Raw genomic sequence first — 22,320 nt, 5'->3', positions numbered from 1 at the left:
AAGTTGTACGATGAAGTTCAGATCCAGTTTGAGCGTTTTGGTGCTGTGACGGATGCTCGATTTCAAACCATGGAGGATCTGCAATCGTCCACTGATGGGAAACTGGATAAAATCAACGAAGCTCTTTTGATGTTATTACGCAACTCCTCTCAGACCTCTTCCCATGGTGTTACGAACTCAAACAAAGCTCCGTTTCAGGTAAGAAATGTCAAGCTCGATTTCCCCCGTTTTGATGGCAAAAATGTAATGGAATGGATTTTTAGAGCTGAGCAATTTTTCGATTATTATGAAACCCCTGATAAGGATCGATTGACTATCACATCTGTTCATCTTGATCAAGATGTGGTACCTTGGTTTCAAATGATACAGAGAACACATCCTTTTAATTCCTGGGCTGAGTTCACTCGTGCCTTAGAATTGGATTTTGGACCTTCAATCTATGATTGTCCTAGAGCTACCTTGTTTAAGCTTAGCCAAACTGGGACTGTGAGTGATTATTATCGGCAATTTACTGCTTTAGCAAACAGGGTCTATGGATTAAGCACTGATGCTCTTGTTGATTGTTTTATAAGTGGCTTAAACCCCGATATTAGGAGAGATGTGATGGTTCACACTCCTATTAACATTGTGAAAGCTGTGTCCCTAGCAAAAGTTTATGAAGAAAAATACACTTCCAACACCAAACCACAAAAATACCAAAACCCAAACACTCAATACCAAAATAGAGCTCACTTCAATTCAAATAAACCAGAAATCAACCAAAAACCAACCAATACTCCCTTATTACCAACACCCCCTACCAGACCCATGGACATTAACCAAAAGAATCCAAATATCAAAAGAATCACCCCTGCAGAGATGCAATTAAGGAAGGACAAAGGACTGTGTTATTGGTGCGATGAGAAATTCTCATTTAGCCACAAGTGTCCTAACAAACACTTGATGTTGTTGCAATCTGACCATGAACCAGAAAATGCAGCAGAAGAGGAAACAGAACCACCAGACCAACCACAAAACATCATAAACCAAACTCACACAGAACATCACCTATCCTTGAATGCAATGAAAGGAGCCAACAGTCTAGGGACAATGCGTTTCATGGGGAAAATTGGCAAACTCCAAGTACAAATACTTATTGATGGAGGGAGCTCTGATAATTTTGTACAACCAAGAATTGCGCATTTTCTGAAATTACCAGTGGAACCAGCACCCTGCTTTAAGGTGTTAGTGGGAAATGGACAGACTATGACAGCAGAGGGGGTAGTGACACAACTCCCTATAGTCATTCAAGAGCATGAAATGTTGATTCCTGTGTACCTTTTACCTGTAGCTGGTGCAGACTTAATATTGGGGACAGCTTGGTTGGCTACTTTAGGGCCTCATGTGGCAGACTATTCAGCTTTAACTTTGAAATTTTTCCACAAAGGAAAATTCATTACATTACAGGGTGACACAAGCATGGGACCAGGTCAGGCACAATTACATCAGCTGAAAAGGATGTGTAACACTAGAAGTATTGATGAAGTGTTCACTGTAGAGAGAGTACAAGCTGATGCAGTCAATGACGTATGGGATGAGATACCAGCTAACATGTCACCTGAGGTGGCTGTGATATTATATACTTACAGAGGTATTTTCAAGACACCAGAAGGACTACCACCCCAAAGACCTCAAAACCATGCTATTCCTTTGAAAGAGGGCTCCAATCCGGTCAAAGTTAAACCTTATAGGTATCCCCACAGTCAAAAGGAGCAAATTGAAAAGATGGTGAAAGAGATGCTAGATCAAGGAATCATTCAGCCCAGTAATAGCCCTTTTTCATCTCCCATTGTGTTAGTGAAAAAGAAAGATGGAAGTTGGAGGTTTTGCACAGACTATAGAGCTTTAAATGCCATTACAGTTAAGGATAGTTTCCCTATGCCTACTGTAGATGAGTTGTTAGATGAACTTTGTGGTGCAAAGTATTTTTCGAAGCTGGATTTGAGGTCCGGTTACCACCAAATCTTGATTCAACCGGAGGATAGACACAAGACTGCTTTTAGAACCCACCATGGTCATTATGAATGGCTAGTTATGCCATTTGGGTTAACAAACGCGCCAGCAACCTTCCAATGTCTCATGAATCAAATTTTTCAACATGCTCTGAGGAAGTATGTATTGGTATTTTTTGATGACATCCTTGTGTATAGTACCACTTGGAAGGACCACCTCACACATTTGGAAGCAGTTTTACAGGTGTTAGAACAAAATACCCTGTATGTAAAACTATCAAAATGTGTTTTTGGGGTTGAGGAGATAGAGTATCTGGGACATGTGGTGTCAGGGAAAGGGGTAGCAATGGAGGCAACAAAGATTGAAGCAGTTCTCAAGTGGCCAACACCTCCTAACCTGAAACAGTTGAGAGGGTTTTTAGGATTGACCGGCTACTATAGACGATTCATTAAATCGTATGCCAAAATAGCAGCTCCTTTAACAGACTTGTTAAGGAAAGATTCATTTTGCTGGAATGAAACAACACAAGAAGCTTTTCAAGGGCTGCAACAAGCCATCACATCTGCACCTGTATTAGCTCTGCCGAATTTCCAACAAACTTTTATCCTTGAAACTGACGCTTCAGGAATTGGAGTGGGGGCAGTTCTGCACCAAAATGGCCACCCGATAGCATTTTTCTCAAAGAAGCTGGCACCACGAAACCAGAAGAAATCAGCTTACTTTAGAGAAATGCTCGCTATAGCTGAAGCCATCGCAAAGTTCAGGCACTACTTATTGGGGAGTAAGTTTATCATCAGGACTGATCAGAAGAGCTTGAGAAGCTTGATGGATCAAAGCCTACAAACACCTGAACAACAAGAATGGCTACACAAGTTTCTGGGTTACGATTTTGTCATTGAGTATAATCCAGGAAAGGAGAACATAGCTGCCGATTCCTTGTCCAGAATGTTCATGATATCGTGGTCTGAACCAAAGACACGATTTATGCAACAATTACTAGATGAAGTGAAGAGTAATGATAAAATGCAGGAGCTCATAACTCAATGCAAAGATCACCCCCAGCTGAAGCCTCACTACACGACCAAAGAGGGACTGCTTTATTGGAAAGGCAGGTTGGTTATACCAGACGCTTCTAACTTGATTCAAATGATTTTGAAGGAGAATCACAGCTCTCCTATTGGGGGACATTCAGGAAATTCTAGAACCATGGCTAGAATTGCTTATCAATATTTTTGGCACAATATGAAGAAAGACATCGAACAGTTTGTGCAAAATTGTGCTATATGTCAGCAAGCAAAATCTTCTCATAGTTTACCAGCTGGGTTGCTCCAACCATTGCCCATCCCATCTCAGGTATGGGAAGATGTAGCTATGGATTTCATTACTGGGCTACCTCCCTCTTTTGGCTACACTACAATAATGGTGGTAATTGATAGATTGACAAAATTTGCTCACTTTGTTCCACTTAAAAGTGATTACAGCAGTAAAACAGTTGCAGAGGCTTTCATGAATTATATAGTGAAGTTGCATGGAATTCCAAAGTCTATAGTTTCAGACAGAGACAAGGTATTCACTAGCGATTTCTGGAAAAGATTATTTGAGATACAGGGTACAACATTGGCCATGAGTTCTGCATATCACCCACAGTCAGATGGACAATCTGAAATTCTCAACAAGTGTTTAGAGATGTTTTTGAGATGTTTCACTTTTGAGAATCCTAAGGCTTGGTATAAAGCTGTAACTTGGGCTGAATACTGGTACAATACAGCTCACCATACAAGCATTGGCATGACACCCTTTAAAGCACTCTATGGGAGGGACCCTCCAGCTTTAACTCGCTATAGGCCTCAACCAAATGACCCTATTACGGTGCAAGAGCAGCTGGTAGAAAGAGACAGAACTCTACAACAGCTCAAAAGTAACTTGGAAAGAGCACAAGTTTATATGAAAAATCAAGCTGACAAGAAAAGGAGAGATCTTGAGCTGCAGGTTGGAGATTGGGTGCTGGTACGATTACAACCTTATAGGCAGCAATCTGTTGCTTTGAGAAAGAATAAAAAATTGGGTATGAGATTTTTTGGACCTTTCATGATAATAGCTAAGGTAGGTGTTGTAGCCTACAAGCTCCAATTACCAGAAGAAGCAAAGATTCACTCAGTTTTCCATGTGTCACAATTGAAGCCTTTCAAAGGAGGGACCACTGAACAATACATGCCACTTCCCTTGACAATGACTGATATTGGGCCTATTGTACTACCTGCTAAGGTACTAGCTGCACGTGTGATTCAACAAGGAGAGTTGAAGATTCCACAGGTTCTTATCCAATGGACAAACATGCCACCAGATGAATCCACATGGGAAGGGTTGGAAGATATGAAAGCCAATTATCCTAGCTTCAACCTTGAGGACAAGGTTGTCTTAAATGGGGATGGTATTGTAATAAGACAAATTAAGGAGAAGGAAATAGATGTTGCTGAGTCATCAATTCAAGTGTGTAAGGGCCCACATGGAATGCAAGAGGATAATTCTGTTATGCATGATCCGGAATTACAGGGAATGCGCAAAAGCACCAGAGCACGCAAGGCCAACAACCAATTGAAGGATTTCGTTACTTCTTGAGTAGTTAAATAGAAGAGCTAAGGGTACTTAGGGAATATCGTGTGAATTGTGAATCTAATTTCTCTCTCCCAAAAACTTTCCCTGTATTCACAGCTTGTACTGCAAATCCCTCTACAATTGTAGAGGTTGATACTAGTTTCAATCCAAAAATTCCTTAGCTCTCTATATCACTCTCTGTATCATTTCAGAGACTTATCCCTTTTTGAGTGTAAAAGACGTGTTTCTAAGGAGGAAACCCCACTCACTCTACTTCCAAATCCATATTTAACATCACTAGACCTCTCTTACAAGGTGTGTTCCATTCTCTTCATGAGCATATAACTATCAAAATTCTTGTAGGTGGATGTTCATTCGAACTCGTGAGATGATTACAGAAATTACTATCTTTTTTTTTAGATCTTAAGTTTTTTAATAATATGTTAAGATATTCTCATCGGAAGAATCAATTATGAGACTAATTTTCAATTGAAATTTAATTATACTTAAATTTTATTATTCCTCTTCAAAAGTATTTTATAAAGATCCAATTCAAATCATCTTTCACTAACTTACATTATGTTACTAAGTGAGTTACATCCATGGAGTGAAATTCACTATTTTCAAGTAACTCACTCATCCAATCAAAATGTGTAACTTTTTTTTTTTTTTTTTTAAACCCTGATTATCCTTTGGTTGGGAGGTAAGGATAATTTCCTAAACTTGTATTTGGGAGGGGGAGAAATGAGAGAAATAAAGAAAAAATAAGATGAATTTTACATCTTTTATACTTTACTTTAATTCATTTTTTTATTTTTATCTTTTGAACCAAACATATCCTAAAATATTAAGATTCAGTTAACAATTTCAACAGATATTTTTTCATGTGTAACCTCTAAGTAACTCATTATGTACAAGCACCAAATACAAATCCAATCGAAGCCTGCAAGTCTATCTAACCTATTATATTTGAATTGAACAAGAAACTTGCGATAACTGAAAACCCATAAATAAATATAATAACTATAAGATTTAATTAATCATTTAATTCTTCCTATACTTGTACGCACTTTTTTGCTAACGTGGCCATGTGGGATTTACCCGTGTGCATGATTGGCATGATGAGGTGGTGGCTTCAATGATTTAATTAATCATTTACGTTTTAGTTCTTATGTTTAGAAACTCTATAATCCTGTATGAGTTTTTTTTTTGTTTTTTTTAATGTTTTAGTCTTGCTGTTAGCTGGAAAGTAACTTCGTCAACTTTAAATGCTCTAACACCATCCACCACCAAACTGAAATCAATGGAGTAAAATATTTAATTAAGAGAATAAATCTTCATACTAAACATGTCTTGTTTTTCTGTGTGAGTTGATAATAATACCGTGAATATAAGAGTTCAGCTTCAAAATTAATTTGTTGTTGATATTTTTTTTATATATGTATTCTCTTTCTTATGAAATATTCCTATTTAAAATACAATAAAACACTAAATATGAATAATTTATCTCTTAGCAAATATTTAACCGCAGTACTTCGCTTTATAGGGATTAGACCTAACCCAATTGGTGTTAGTATTCATAAGACATTAGGTAAAAAGTTAAAATAAGAAAATATTTAATATGAAGATTTCAGAAAAACAAAACAAAAAGTTACGAGTAATATAATTTTACATATTTCAATAATTTTTTTTATAATTTTAATTTTTTAATCAATATTCTAATAACGTTTAACATTGCCTTCTTTTCAACCCTACTAAATAACTGACTTTTGGCACACCAATTAATTATGAGGATTACTAGTACAATGAAAAACAAATGCAACACAGCTACAGTGGGTTGACTATATTTCCCATTGGTAGCCATGAATGTGGCTGCTCAATTATCCCCTTGCGTGGCCAAATCTTAAATCACCATTTCATACTTTCTAGAAATTGGCAAACGTATTGAGATGCTGCATTGTATGTGGTACGAGAAAGAAACATAATGAAAAAGGTAATAAAAAAAAGAATACAAGAGAAATAATTGAGAAAAAGAATGAAAATGAAAAAGAATAAAAGAGAAATATTTTAACTAAAGTTGTTTGATAAGTAAGAATAAACAAATAATATTGAATAAAAAAAGAAGAAAAATTAAATTAAAATTAATATATAGAATCAGGGTAGAGAGTAAAGGTACAATGAGAGAAGAGAAAATTGACTATTTTTTTAGGTTGCCGAAAATTGACTATTCTAAATAAATAATTGTGAGTGAAAGTCATATATACTTAATAATTTTGAGTGAAAGTCAATTAGACTTTGCAAATTGCATACTCTAAAATTAATAGAAAGAGTAAATGTGAACAAGGCATGCATTTTGTTTTACATAAGATCGGTGTCTTTTAAGTAGTACAATAGTAACATGTCTTTAAGCATATAACTCCATCTCTTTTGGTTTCTCTATATCCATGTCTATGTCTATAGCAGTTTCCTCACCAAAATGGCTGACCTATTGTGTTCAAGCACTCATCTCAATTCTATGTTGTGTTGTTTTCCTTTTGCTTGATTTTCTTGATGCTGTTTTGTGCATTATCTATAGATTCCTGCTTGATGGACGCATTGAAGGGGATGAGGCTTCCCCTTGTTGTTGTTCTTACCGGGAAAGGCAGAAGAGGAGGATGAATGTGACAGATGATGATGGTCAATCAGATAGCTTGTATGAGGAAAAACACTTTTAGAGAAATGGGGTTCCTTCATTTTGGGAGAAAAAGGGAAGATTCCAAAAGAAAACATGGTAGAGGAGCTGGTGGTGCAGGGTCAGTGAACCGTTGGTCTGATTGGGGCTGTGAATCTTGCCTTTCATGGGTCAATGATGGAAGTGACTATAATAAGCTTCATTTTGTTGAGAAGGAGCCTTTGTTAGGTAGGGTAGCTCTACTAGTTTGGTTACTATTATATCAAAACTAGATACTATTCTATATGTTCTTTCAGTAGTTTTCTCCTAAATTGGAGTTTCACCTCAATAATGTGTTTAAGTAAGAGTTTATTTTTTCTTATTTTCAAAAAAAATAAAGGGCATTTGACAAAAATAGAACTAAGATAATTTTTAACTCAATTTAAAAATATTCTTACATTCATTTTCAAAAAAAAATTATAAATTTGAATTTTAGTTTTAAAAAAACACTTTTTTCCTACATTTGACAATTACCATTTCCAATGACACTATCACTAACACGGGCAATAACACCATCATCGCTAGCATTGCTCTGTCACCATCATCATTGACATTGACTTGTTGTCATTATCACTATTATTGACACTACAACAGTCATTAACACTATTATCACCATTATTATTATTTTGCTATCATTATTATCATCATTACTATCTTCACCAACCGTAACCACTAAAATCACCACCATAGACATCATTGAGATTGACACTGTCATTGTGTGTTATCACCACAAAAACATATCCTTAATTAAAAACTTTCAAAATGAATTTATTTAGAACTAAAAATTAGAGAAAAAACTACAACTAAATTTTAATAACTTGTTTGTAAAATATTTAAAACTAAAACTAAAAATTGATTGTTAGTTTTCAAAATCTTGGAAACCTAGAACTAAAAGCCACACCAAAGGGACCTTAAAGTTTTCATTAAATGTCAACCCGATTTCTGATATGAAATTCCAATTTTAATCAGAGAACTACCAAAAATACCTACAAGACAGTGTCAAAGTTTTGTCCTACCATTACTTGATGATCCTTTTCATGGTTCTATGTTTTTTCTATGTGACTGATTTTGGTTGTTGATTGGTTTTTGACAGCCACTTATGAGAATTTCAGGGAAAACCCTCCTGAGAATGTCATATTCTTGCATGGATTTCTCAGCTCTTCCTCATTTTGGACAAGGACAGTGTTCCCATATTTTTCTGGAAAAGTGAATCAAAAGTACAGATTGATTGCCATTGACCTGCTGGGATTCAACCGTTGGGGTTAAGTAGTTTTCATTTGGTTGCACACTCCATGGGTTGCCTAATTGCATTGACCTTGGCTGCAAAGTACCCCAAGTGTGTAAAATCAATCACCCTTACTGCTCCGGTAAGTACACTTTAGACCAAACTGAATACTTTGCTTTATATGAGGTTTGAGAATTGAACTGCTCAGAACCAAATTAACAATTTTTGTGCTAGATATTTGATGCCAGTTAACCTTGGAAATTTAAATCACTATACACAAAAAATAAAATACTAACATGTACTTTAAGAAATTAAAAAAATATATAGTAATCCACTCTTACTATACTTTTTAATGCGAAGTTGGATCCTTTGCGGTTGTGATGCCTCACCAGCAAAGATATATCTTTGTTGGAAATGCAGAACAACACTAAATGATCCGAGTATTTTTAAGGCACTCCTACATGATTTCTTATAAAAACTTTTTTTTTTTTGTTAATTCCTTAGCCCACTATGTGACATTAGTTAGCAAGATACTAGTTTTTCAATATTTGTGTAGTAATGTCTCTTGAATTTTTCCTTTCTCCAAATGGTTTTGGTGGCAGCCATACACTTCTTGTGAGGGAAATGATGCTTGTCTAAATGCACTATCAATGCTTGCTGGGAAGAAATTTTGGTCCCCATTGTCATTTGGTTATTCATATATGTCATGGTATGAGCACTTGGGTCCCACTGTTTGCCTTGTCTATTGCAGAAATCACAGGATATGGGAGAGCATCCTAAAATTCATTGCTCGCAAGAGGTAATAAACATTTATCAAATGACTATAATGCAAAGATACAAAACTTATTAATTATTTTTTTCGGTTAAACACTCTTAATAATTAAGACTTTTTTTTTTAGAAATTTGTTTGTGAAATCATTTTTTTAATTTTTAGATGTATTAATTATTTTTTCTCTTAAGTACTCTGTTTAATTATTCTCTCTAAAAAAACTAATGAGAAATAATTAAGTTGATAGAAAGATAAGAAAATGATGATTTTAAAATATTAGTATAAATAGTTAATATATTTAATACGATTAATTAAATTAATATTTTTCTTAAGAAACTTAAATTAATTAAATTAACTGAGAGATCTTTATAATTACGAAATGAGGGAGTATATTGCTTAGTATACGTAAAGATGATATTGACATTCATGCTTGCCTTTCTTTATCTTTCTCAGGCATCTTCATTTCTTGACCATAGACTTAACCAGGCACACTCATCATTCAGCTTGGAGTACCATGCATAATGTGATATGTGGAGGAGAAAAATTTGTGGATAGTTATCTAATGATTTTGACCAAAGCTGGAGTCAGAATAAATGTGATTCAAGGTGATAAAGACAAGGCTGTCCCAATGGAGTGTTGTAGTAAGTTAAACTTGAAGGCTCCTAATGCTGAAATCAGCATCATTCCAAATGCAAACCATGGCACTGTACTATTTGGCAGAAAGAAGGAATTTGCATGTAGTTTGGAGCATATATGGGAATCTTGCTGTTGACATGATGTGAATTTTAGTGGTGAAACATGGCAATTTCTTTTTGGGGTAACTGGTCAGATATGAAATTGCAGTCCTTTGCATTAATTAGAGATAAGCTTAGAATTAATGGGATGAAGAAATGGTATTATTATATAGTAGCTGTTGTTTGAGAAAAGTTTGAAGTGCCCTCCTTAATCCTCTATCAGAAATAAAATAATAAAATCCAGCATAGCCTACCAATGCCAAAATGTTTACACTCATGACATTTGATATTTTTCTTGCAAAATTCATGAAATTATTCCTGCTCAATATTAAAGAGTATGCAGATTAATCAGAATGTTGTACAAGACTAGAGGAAACAAAAATTAACTAAAACAATAGCTCCACACTCTAACCTTGGTGTTCCAGAATTACACAAAGTATCATTGTTGATAATTCATAGGGGCTTATAGTCAAAATTAAAAGTATGGGCAAATCCAATCACCCCTCTTCATTTCAATTTTTTGTCCAGGAGGCTTTGTCTGTTCAATTAAATTGGCCATCCATTTGACTTTGCACTATCCCAGCTTGAAAAGTTCACCAAATACATTTCTGACAGATGATTCAACAAGATCTTTTTTACTGAGACTGTTGCCTAATTAGAGCATGTTCGGATGAGGGGAAAGGAGAAGAGAAATAGGTGAAAATTTTTAAATTTGGGTGTAGATTTCACATTTTTACATTTTATTTTAATTTTAAACTTTTATCTCAATTCTATTTATTTCCTTTTCTTTTCCTCTTTACGGAACTCTACCTAATTTAACTGTATGTGCTCTATCAGTGCCCAACACCTGTAGAGAATATATCAAGCACACAACTAGATCAGCAACTCTTTCAATGCACTTGTCAAAATTTGAAATTAAGTGTTAAAACATATACATGAAAGATATGTTCCATACAATATGCATTTGAATTTTATTAAACTTAAGTATGCTTTAAAAATAATACAGCATTAATTAAATTAGAATAAGAATAATTTAAGTACATAATTAAATTTGAAATAAACCATTATATTTTTTAAAAATAATAACTAGACATAGAAATTAAGAAATATATACTGAGTTATATTTATTGTATTAATACATTTAATTAATTTTTTTTTGCAAAAAACTGACATTTTTGTCCTCTAACTTTAATATAAAATTTAACTTAGACTATTTTTAACAAAATTAGCTTAAAAGCTAGTTAAAAGTTGTTATGATAGTAAATTAAATTATAAGTGTTTAATAAAACTATTTATTAAAGTAATTGAATTTTAATTAATTTTAAAATATTGTAATTTTTTCTTTAATTTAGACAAATTATTTCCCTTACATTTATAGTTTTCAATGTTATATTTTTTTTCTTCATATTATGTATTCTACTATTAGTATGATATTATATCCTAAAATATTTATAATCAAGTTTAAAATAAAATAAAAAAGAGTGAAAATAAGAGAAAGTGTCATGAGCAAGAATAGTAACACTTCACACATGTGAATGAATGAAAATAAATAAATAGATAACAAAATTTTATTTAATTTAAGAAGGGTACTTTAAATATTTAATAAATATTTTAAAGATAAAATGGAATAAAATATAAAAAAAAATTAGAAGCTAATAATATTTTTACTTGATGTAACTCTTCGTAAAGAGTGAGAAGCTACTAAAAGGTTTTGTTTTACTAAAGAATCAAATAAATTTTTCAATTACTAAAAAAATATGATTTAATTAGTTAACTTAATAAATTTTAGTTATTAATTAACATTTCAATTTCAGTTAATTTTTTAACTAGTTTTGTTGTACATAACTTTAATGTGCTAAATTTTTATGCAATTCAATTTAAGTTAGTATTCTCTATACTAAAAAAACAAAATGTTAATGAAGTGTGAGTTTTAAGTTAGTTATTAGAAAGTGAAAAAACTTATTATATATGATATTTGTAATTGAATGATAATATAATTTTTTTTTACATTTATTGGTGTAGTGTAGTTAATTTAATTATTAGGAAAAGAATTATATATACATTTAAAAGTATATAATATGTTAAGAAATGCATGTTGTTTGATAAATATACTGTTTAATACTATTATTTTAGCTAATTACATATTGCATTTGATAAACATAACATTTAGTATTATTGTCTAATCAATTTTATATGTATATATAGATTTTTAAGGCTTAAATATGTTGAATGTTCTTGGTAAACGATTGAATTTTATTCTAGGTCTCTAACATTTTTTTGATTCCCCAATATATCAAAACTTTTGTTTTGAATCATTGACATGAGTTAAGTAATGACGTGTCACCTTACAAACTAATTTTTCAAACATCACCAACAGTTGTGATGGTGTCACGTAATCATATAACTAATAATAGTGACTCAAAACAAAAAATTTAATACATCAATGACTCAAGATAAAAAATTATTAGGGACTCAACTTAAAATTCGATCATTTATCAAAGACCTTAAACATATTTAAGTCTTTTTTTATTGATTGGTATCATTTTCTTGGTTGATTTCTATATATAGATAATAGATAATATAAACAAAGGTTAAATACTAAAAGTTGTTGAAATACTAATAGTTCAATACTTAGATCTCTTAATCAATGTTTAAGTATCACTTTATCCTAAAATACGTCGACTAAGTAAAAAAAAAAATTAGGTGTCAAAACAGAAGCCCCCACATACCTCCTCATTGTAGAGAAAAAGAAAACAACCATATGTAAGATATTCATGTTGTTTAAATATACCAAAATAGTTATTCTCAAGGCATAAATATATTTTTCTTTTACGTAGTTTATTGTTTTTTGTTTTCCATTATTGCAAAAAAGAATTGTTTTAGTCTCGACAAATTATGTTTATTTTACTTTTTATTCTTATCATTGATCTCCATTACAAAGATGTTAATGTAACAAAAAGATTAATGATATCATCATATCAAGTCAGTACTTAATGATGTCATTATGTCACGTCAACATGTGGTCTCACATCATCATCAACTTACAAAAGCAAAAAAAATAAAATAATTTATAGGGACTAAAACAAAAAATGACATTTGCAAAAACAAAAAAATATTTAAGAATTATATCTTAAAATGAAATAAACACTTTAAAATTAATTTATTTACATCTTAATCTTCACACCGTCTCTACCTTCAAACTCTTTTTCTTATCCTTTTTTTCTCTTTTGTGTTTCTTCAAGCTCTATCCTTCAGGGTCTTTCTTACAACCTTCACCCCCTTCAAGCAATTGTGGTGGTAGTGATAATGTCAGTGAAGACAACGATAGTGACAACAACAATTAAAATAGTGGTTCTATCGGTGGTGACAATGACAATATAATTGTTGTGGCGGAAGTGACAATAATAGTGATAGTGATGTTTATTATGGTAGTGATCACAACAATGTAACAATGATAGTGGTCACAAAGATAATTTAGTAATGATGGTAGAGACAATAACAAAAGTGATAAGTGATTTTTCACAATAGGGATTTATAAAAGTTTGATAGTGTTAAGTGTATCACATTATTAAATATATCAATTTTAAATTTAATTAGAAACTTTATTTTAATATTGCATTTAGATTTATATATTTTTATTATTCTTGGATATATGTCTTTTTTTAGCCCCATATATTATATTTGTTTTGATTGTAGATCCTATAAATTAATGATGATGTGAAATTTTTTTTATTAATGTGACTGGATGAAGTCATGAAGTAATGATGTGATATGATAATGATATCATTCCATTTGCCACATCAATATTTTAGTAATGAAAATTAATGTTAAAGACTAAAAACAAAATAAATATAAATTGTGAGACTAAAGGAATTACTCCTTCAGTTCATAATTATAAGATGTTTTTTTTTCAAAAAATTATTTGTTAATTTTTATAAGACTTTTTTTTATAATTTTTAAATGTATTAATTATGTTTTTCTTATATACCCTTAGTTAATAATTCCTTCTTCAAATATTAATGAGAAACAAGTAGGTGGATAAAGAGATAATAAAAGAATAATTTTAAAATGATAATATAAATAATTGATAAATTTAATACAATAACTAATTTTCTTAAGGAATATGAGTTAATTGAAAGAGTCTTATAATTAAGGATAAAGTATAAAGTTGGTTAAGTAATAAAAAAAAAGAGAGAGAGACAAAAGTTTTGTGTTAAATAATATTTACCGATTCAAAATAAAATTTAGAGGAACTAATTTTTTTTTTTCCAAAGACAAAAAATAATATTAAATTGTAAAAACGAAAAATATATCTATTCCTATTTTTAATGGGCCAATCCTTAGAGATTGTGGTTGGTGGCTTTGTGTGGATAGCGGGTTAAAAGCAAAACCACGTGCATCGCTAACCGGAAAGCCTCCAACGAGAACAGCGTGCGTGCTTTAATAATAGTTTGTAGTACTTTGTAAGACCTAATTTAAAATGAGTAAGAAAATATTAAATATATGACATTTAATATTAAGAGAAAAAAATATATGCATTAATAGTATGGAAAATTTACTCAATAGCAAACCATCTAATATACATTTTAAAAAACCATTATCATATATAATAAATTTATTAAATTTTATTATAATTATCTTAAAAGTTATATTAAATTAAAATTTTAATTAGTTGATAATGTATATTCATTAAACTCTAATATAAATTAATTATTTTAATAATAATAGTAATTTGATAATTTATTGTAAAACTAGTCTATAATACTTTCAAAAATATAATTTAATTTTTTTTCATTTAAATTTTTTGCTTACCTTTTTTTATATAAATCATGATTATATTATTTTTAAGTCATTCTATACTTTTTAATTAATTCACCAAGTACTTATAATTTAATAAGTTAGTTTTTTAACTTTAAGTTATTAATTTTTAACTAACTTTTTAACTAATTTTGTCAAATATAACCTTAATAATTGATCCAAATTACTAAAAATGAAAATAATGTTCAATGAAAAAAAGATAAATGTTAAAATTAAATTTTACTACAGTTATTTAAAATTTTTTATTTTCTTTATTTTTCTCCTCGATGATATGATCCACAAAAAATTAAAATGCTCAAAAATCCACTTTGATTATGAGAGTATTTTTAATAGGAGTTCTTGAACTCAAGAATCCTATTCATCTACTACTATTTTTTTTATTGAGAGTTCTCCATGCGTTAGAAGTTGGGTTTCTCTTAAGAATTTTACTTTTATAAAAATAATATTATTTTTTAATGCCATTTGAAAGAAAAATAAAGGTTTTGGTTTTTGTTCTATACAATTAAAATTTAAGAACTCAAATTGTATTATCCTGTTAAAGCAAAAATGACAAAAAAAAAATTATATCCTACATGATATCATGAAATTTACAAACGTTGATCCAAAAATCTAAAATAAATTCTTCCAATAAAAATGGTTTGAGCCATCACCTTCCTCATGTCATTCCTTCAAAATTGCCATTTGCATTGCACGAGTTTGTACTTTGTAAAGTTGTCAATCCAGTCCTATTTAATTTAAAATATTGACGCGAACAGTATATATTTTATAAATATTATTTTAATATTTTTTTAAAAATTTAAAATATACTGGTAATATGATATGGTAAATTATTAATTTTATAATAATTATTTTAAAAAATTATATTTTAAATAATTTTTAATTAATATATATATATATATATATATATATATATATATATATATATATATATATAAAGATCAATTTAAAATTTCATATATTTTTTTAAAAAAATTAAACTCTATTTTAAATAATAATACTTTTTATATTAACTACTTTTGTAATATTTATCAAAAATTATTTTTCAGTGATACTCAAACAATTCAATCTTATATTAATACATTTATCTCTTGTATCCCATCAATTGTTTGGTTAACATATACATATAATTTCATTACTAATATACTAATTTCCTAGTTATCACTTCACTCGTTTTCCAATAAATGAATGCTATACGCCAACATTTAAAAAATACTAGTACCAATTGAATTCAAAGGTTTCTTCATAAAAAAAAATTGAATTCAAAGGTCAAACATGGAAAACAGGAAAATAAAAAACGGAAAGGAAATTGACTAACAAGAAAAAATATATTGAAAAGAAATTTTTTTAATATAATTTTTATAAATAAGATAAAAAAATAGAGAAAAATATAACATAAAATAAGTGAGATAATAAGAAATATAATTTAATTTTAAATGATTTATTCATTATTAACCAATTTAAGATTATTTTAAACACATTTTTAAAATAATTATTATAAAAATCATTGATTTAATATACACAAAAACCTATAATTAAATAATAATATAAAGAAAAATTATTTCTCTATATGTAAATCAAATTAAATTCTACAAATGTTATATAAATTGTTATAAATTGTAAACAATAACAGAAAATTTATAATATTTATGTATTTTATTCAATTAATTAAATTAGATCTTCTTGGTACATGAAAATTTATTAAAATAATCCAAATGATTGATATCATGATATAAGAAAAATGTATTTATAGAAATGAGAATGATTTATTTAATAAGAAACTTATATTTAATTTTATATTATGTAAAATTTTTTTAGATTAAAAACGTGTCACATACATACTAGAGTAAAATTAGTTTTTTTTATTCAATAATAAGATTAACCTTTAATGCAAACAAATTTGGAGGCACGTACCTTTTGAACTGGGAAACAAAAACATGAAATTGATTTTTATTGAAAAAAAAACATGAAGTTGATTTAGTACCAGATTTCTGTGCCTAAGTAAGAGAGAGAGGGGCTGGTAGTTGTTGCACCAGATCCCTCAGCAGTCACAACCATTCATTCCTTCAGAACCAAAGTCCACCACTTAACTATCTTTACCTACCAATACGGCAATACCCTTTCTCTTACATTTTTTCCTTTTTTAATTCCCCAGTTCCTTTCTTATTTAATTTACAAGTTCCTTACTTTTCCCTTCACACACTCATTTTTCTTTTCACTCAAATCATGGATTTCTTGCAAGCACAAGAAAATCAGATACTTGTGGGTGTGGCCGTGGCCGTTGTAGCCATTGGGCTTGGTGCAGTATATCTCTATTCATCCAAGAAGACCAAAGGTTTCACCTTTTTCAACTTTATGTTATACCCATTTGAAATTCTATGCTTTTACTTTGATTTATGCATAAGGGTCTTCTTTTTCTTAGTTCTACATGTAAGAGAAGATCCCACATGTTTCTTTTTTTTTTATTTTTATGAGAATTCGATGTAAACGAGGTTGTTTTATTTTTTCAAAAGATGTTTTTTTTTTAATCTCAGTTTCGTTCATAAAATTTGACATTGCTAATGACATGAAGGGCAGCCTTTATGTGTTAAGAAAGTTCAATAGTGTGCCTACCAGCACTGGTTCACTTTGTGTATTACTGCATGGAGAGTGCTCATTTTATTTGTGTAGATAGTTCTGTTTCATTTTCATTGGAATGGATCTGATATGTGATATGAACTATTCCTGGGCTTAGTTTCTGTTCATGCACTTTGTTGTTGAATATTTTTCCCTACTCTTTGAGTGTTGGCTGTTTGTGTTTCTGATTGATCAGTATCTCATCCATGCAATTTTGTGGGACTTTGCCTCCTGTTGGTCACTTATTCAGGCTGAATTTTTATGTCAAAAGTATGTTTGATGAGTGTTGGGTTTTTAATCTATTATTTGATTGAAATGCTATCCCACATGAGATATTAACATTTTGGAATCATCTGGTAACTTTTCAGTTTCTTACTTGTTATTAAACAACCTTGCTCTGCCCAGTTGTTTATGTTTATTACTTGCTGGTTGCTCTTCTCTTGATTCTATATTTCTGTTCCACATCTAGAGTTTCTGTTTGGTCGGATTTTGTGTTTCCTTTGAGTGTCATAGGGGTTGTTCAGAAGAATTGCAGGTCAGGACTCAGGAGTCCATCACTAATTACTGTTAATGTGTGACCATGCTATGTGTTATTGAGTTGGCAGTGGTATTTTCTGGCTCATTTATGAGCTACTTCCTGTGGTAATACTAAAAACATTGTCTTTTTCCTTTTCACAAAGTGCATTAGCTTTTGACAATAGATTTTCACATTACATGGAATCTTGTTTACACTAGAGAGTGAAAGACCTTAATTACATATTTTATTATGAAATAAGGTATGGTGAAGCTTGATGTCAGAACGAGATAATGTAAAACTCAATGCACACCACCTTTGGTGTTCATTTCATGTTAAATTTGGTTGTTGTATATACTTAAAGTTTTCCGTCATTTCTTCTGTGTGCTTATAGGTTGCTTGGACCCAGAGAACTTTAAGGCATTCAAACTTGTTAAGCGTGCACAGCTGAGCCATAATGTTGCAAAGTTCACATTTGCACTCCCAACACCTACATCTGTTTTGGGTCTTCCAATTGGGCAACACATAAGTTGCAGGTTCAATTGCCTGATCTTTTGCTTGTGTCTATTTTCCTTGTCAATGTAATCAGTTCATCATATTTTTTGTGTTTAATTTAGTATATGCAAATTTTTTTCTCTTCATGCTGGCTGAGAATAGCTATTGTGATCGCTCAATTATAGTGATAACTAATAAGTATAACAGGAATTATTTCCATTTTTTAGTTTCTTTATTAATGTTTTGTCGTCACATTGTGAATAAACAACTTCTCAAACAGGGGTAAAGATGCTCAAGGTGAAGAGGTTATCAAACCATATACTCCTACTACTTTGGATTCCGATGTTGGACATTTTGAACTAGTTATTAAGGTATATTCAGAATCCATTGACTTCACCCTTATGTTTTTTCTAACTTATGTGCATTATTTTTTGTCTTCTCCCTTGATTATTTGGTTTTCGGTCTAAAATATGCATACATTAGATGTACCCACAAGGAAGGATGTCACACCATTTCCGTGAGATGCGTGTTGGTGACTACCTTTCCGTGAAAGGACCTAAGGTAAATGTTTCTTCTACACATTTGTACACAAAACTTTCAAGGTTTCCCATTTTCTTAATATTTCGTTGTAAAGTTGATGATTTATTCTTGTACACATACAAGTCTTGTGCCAAGGGTGTTCACAGTTATATGCATTTCTGTATTCACAATGTCTGATACCAAATGAATGACTTGTTATTTAGATAATTGGGCTTTAACATAATTGCTTCCAGGGACGTTTCAAGTACCAACCTGGCGAGGTTAGGGCTTTTGGGATGCTTGCTGGAGGGTCTGGAATCACCCCAATGTTCCAAGTATGTCATTAAGGACATGCGGTTCTTTTGTTCATCATTAAGAGGAAGTTTCTTTCATGGAATTCTGTGTTACTAATTTGTTTGCTTCTTGTCGCTGAAGGTTGCCAGAGCTATATTAGAAAACCCTAATGACAGGACCAAAGTACATCTTATCTATGCCAATGTTACGTATGAGGACATTCTTTTGAAGGTAATTAACATATCTCTTTTCACTTTCTTCACTTAAGTTGAGAATTTTTGTACCTGACTCTTGATTTGGATTAATCCATTGCTTCGTTCATTAAATGGCAAACCCCACATTTTACTCACCCGATGATCTGTTTGCAATGCCTTGTGGTGAATTTAACTTTACAATTGACAATCTTATTGTGACTCTAGAATTAATTCTAGAGTTTGACAGTATGTGATAGCTGTCCCAAAATGCCCACCCAGGTCAGTTTGCTTGAGTTTGCAGTTGTTCTTAGGAGTCATAAATGGACATGTAAACAATTGGGGTAAATGCATGTATCCATTGGAAAGCAGTTTGCTTATGTGTCTGCCTCCTACATACTTGCCTCCATTTTAGCAACCTGTATCTTGCTGAAACAAAAATATTTGAACATGCTTGGTTTGCGAAAATGTTTTCTATTTTCACCTTTTTAGTTACAAAAATGCCATCTTGTTTTCCTTTTGTTTGTTTTTAAGACATTTGGATAGGAATCAGTGAAGACAAACTTCTATTGCTGTCACTCTGCGTAAATCTTTGAAAACAAAGAATTAAATGAAAACAAGGTGACATTTTTATAATTTAAAGTGAAAGAAATCTTTGAAAACAAAGAATAAAATGAAAACAAGGTGACATTTTTATAATTTAAAGTGAAAATAAGAAATGAAATCAAAAAACCTTTTCTCATAGTAAACAAACCGATTCCGAATGTTCCATACATTTTTGTCCTTAGTGTGGAACAAACATGACACTTATAGAAGGGGCTTTTGTAAGTGTCTTAAAATTGCTAAGTGCTAAGTGCTAACAGTATAGAAATATATTCTTAAGAATTTTATAGTGTAAAAGAATCGAAGAACTGTTTTCCTGCAGAGGAAATATTTACTTTTAATTTCCTTAATTGTTATCATTGGTTCATTTCATTATGTCAATGCTATCATTGAGTAAGTTTGTATCACGAATTCCTCTCACTGGCCAATCCCTGCATATTGAAACTTGTCATAATGAAAGTCCACTTATTTGTATGTACAGGAAGAGCTGGACGGTCTTGCTTCTAACTATCCAGATCGATTCAAAATATACTATGTGTTAAATCAGGTTAGTTTCCATGGCATGTGGAACTATAATTTTCTTGTCTATTACATTTGTTGCTTGTGCTTTGTTTGTTGAGGGGTCATGTCATCAAATAACAAAGTGCTAGCTAGATTCAACAAATGCAAGTTATTCAATATTTTGTTCATAGATTCATCTAGAAAGTTTAGAGTCGTTAGCATGGACAAAACTTCATTGGACTTGTGCAAAAATTAGTGGAACTTGACCATGATGTTTCTCTACTTTTCTTCTTCCATAACCCTACTAAACCTATAATTCTTTACGGCTATATGACTTATGACCATTTTTTTTATGTCGTCACCCCTTGAATTCATAATCTCTCTAGCCTCCTGAGGTATGGGATGGTGGTGAAGGATTTGTGTCAAAGGAGATGATTCAAACCCATTGCCCTGCTCCAGCACAAGATATTAAGGTAATTGTTTCATTATTTAACCCATTACTCCAAAATTATGATATTTTCTTTTGCTAATCATTGCATAAAAGGAAGATAAATGATTAGACGTGTTTCTTGCGGATTTTCAGATATTGAGATGTGGCCCACCACCTATGAACAAGGCCATGGCTGCACACCTTGAAGCCCTTGGATATGCTTCTGAGATGCAGTTCCAGTTCTGATTCTCTTCATCGGGGGTGCTTAACATTGCATGCATTTCATGGCCTTGGCCATTGAAAAACATATAGCAACTTTTTGTTTCTTTTTTTCCTGGCTATGAATTTGTGAAACATTGGACTAACAGTGCATTTAGTTTCACAAGGTTCTTCAGAGTTGAGGCCTGAATAATTGCTTCTTGTACGAAATGAGATGTATACCTTGACCATGTGCTAGAGTTGCAAACTATGAATTAGACTTGTTAGTATTGACTACAAATGTCATCACTTTGGCATATTTTTCAAACAGATGCAAAGGTCTTGCGTTAAGAACTTAAAATCAATCTTCAATTTTCAGATAAGGTCATCACTTTGGCATATTATTTCATGGGAATGGATCATAACAGGGTTATAGGCTGCATTCAGTTTGCATCTTGTTGGTACACAGACTGTTTGAAATGATAGTGTCTTTAGGAGTCATTCTTTAAGGAGAGTATTGTTTTTAAAAAAAATTTCTTAACCTCTTTTGTCTTTCAACCTATTATTTTCAATTTTTTTAGCTCTAAATTGAATTTAATTTTTTAAAAAGAAATAATCAATAGTTAAAAATAACATTGTGTCGCAATATAGATTGTTTATCATAAATTTAAAATATAATTTGTATGTTGAAAAATTATTTATTACAAATTATAATACAATTTATCATATTTAAAAGTATTTATTTATTATATATTTTAGTTATATAAAATAAACATTTATTTTGTTCCTCATACTAGCTAAAATAAGAGACTAGTTTCAATCCTTGAACAATATGGATTAGGAGAATATCTTTGAAAAAAGAAAAACAAAACTTAATTTCCAAACTTTTTTAGCTCATTTTTTTAAATTGAAAAAAGTAGTTTTGGTTTAGATTTTAGTTATAATAGAGACAATGTTAATCATATAATTTAGTCTCTTATTTTTTTTCGTGAATTTTTAATTTGCTCCCTATACATAAAACTTATTAATTTAGTTCTTATATGTGTAGATGTTACTAGTCTGGCCATGGTTGTCATGTGTGACCGTTAACTTTCCTCACATTTGTAATTTGGTCCCTAC

General features: G+C 31.0%; 2 protein-coding genes across 2 annotated transcripts; both read left to right on the top strand.

Moving 5' to 3' along the window:
* The first annotated feature begins 8,589 nt into the window (after positions 1 to 8,589).
* LOC114405606 (probable lysophospholipase BODYGUARD 4) lies at positions 8,590 to 10,063 on the top strand. Its single transcript, XM_028368061.1, has 3 exons — positions 8,590 to 8,664; positions 9,125 to 9,321; positions 9,745 to 10,063. Exons 1-3 carry the CDS (start codon positions 8,590 to 8,592, stop codon positions 10,061 to 10,063), a joined length of 591 nt encoding a protein of 196 aa, XP_028223862.1.
* Positions 10,064 to 16,797: 6,734 nt separating this feature from the next.
* Positions 16,798 to 21,562, top strand: LOC114405721 (NADH--cytochrome b5 reductase 1-like). The gene is made up of 9 exons (XM_028368189.1): positions 16,798 to 17,175; positions 18,365 to 18,506; positions 18,746 to 18,836; positions 18,949 to 19,026; positions 19,239 to 19,319; positions 19,420 to 19,509; positions 20,554 to 20,619; positions 20,960 to 21,046; positions 21,157 to 21,562. Exons 1-9 carry the CDS (start codon positions 17,067 to 17,069, stop codon positions 21,247 to 21,249), a joined length of 837 nt encoding a protein of 278 aa, XP_028223990.1. The 5' UTR covers positions 16,798 to 17,066; the 3' UTR covers positions 21,250 to 21,562.
* The last annotated feature ends 758 nt before the right edge of the window (positions 21,563 to 22,320 follow it).

This window comes from Glycine soja, chromosome 3, assembly GCF_004193775.1.
Source record: "Glycine soja cultivar W05 chromosome 3, ASM419377v2, whole genome shotgun sequence".
Taxonomy (NCBI): domain Eukaryota; kingdom Viridiplantae; phylum Streptophyta; class Magnoliopsida; order Fabales; family Fabaceae; genus Glycine; species Glycine soja.
This window is presented reverse-complemented; position numbering and strand designations above follow the sequence as displayed.

Excerpts from the sequence above, each read along its gene's own strand:
- LOC114405606 (XM_028368061.1), top strand. The coding sequence starts at position 8,590 with ATGGGTTGCCTAATTGCATTGACCTTGGCTGCAAAGTACCCCAAGTGT. Across the intron at positions 8,665-9,124 it reads CAATCACCCTTACTGCTCCG|CCATACACTTCTTGTGAGGG; the intron begins GTAAGTACACTT and ends TTTTGGTGGCAG. Across the intron at positions 9,322-9,744 it reads AAATTCATTGCTCGCAAGAG|GCATCTTCATTTCTTGACCA; the intron begins GTAATAAACATT and ends TATCTTTCTCAG.
- LOC114405721 (XM_028368189.1), top strand. The coding sequence starts at position 17,067 with ATGGATTTCTTGCAAGCACAAGAAAATCAGATACTTGTGGGTGTGGCC. Across the intron at positions 19,027-19,238 it reads TTTCCGTGAAAGGACCTAAG|GGACGTTTCAAGTACCAACC; the intron begins GTAAATGTTTCT and ends AATTGCTTCCAG. Across the intron at positions 20,620-20,959 it reads TATACTATGTGTTAAATCAG|CCTCCTGAGGTATGGGATGG; the intron begins GTTAGTTTCCAT and ends TAATCTCTCTAG.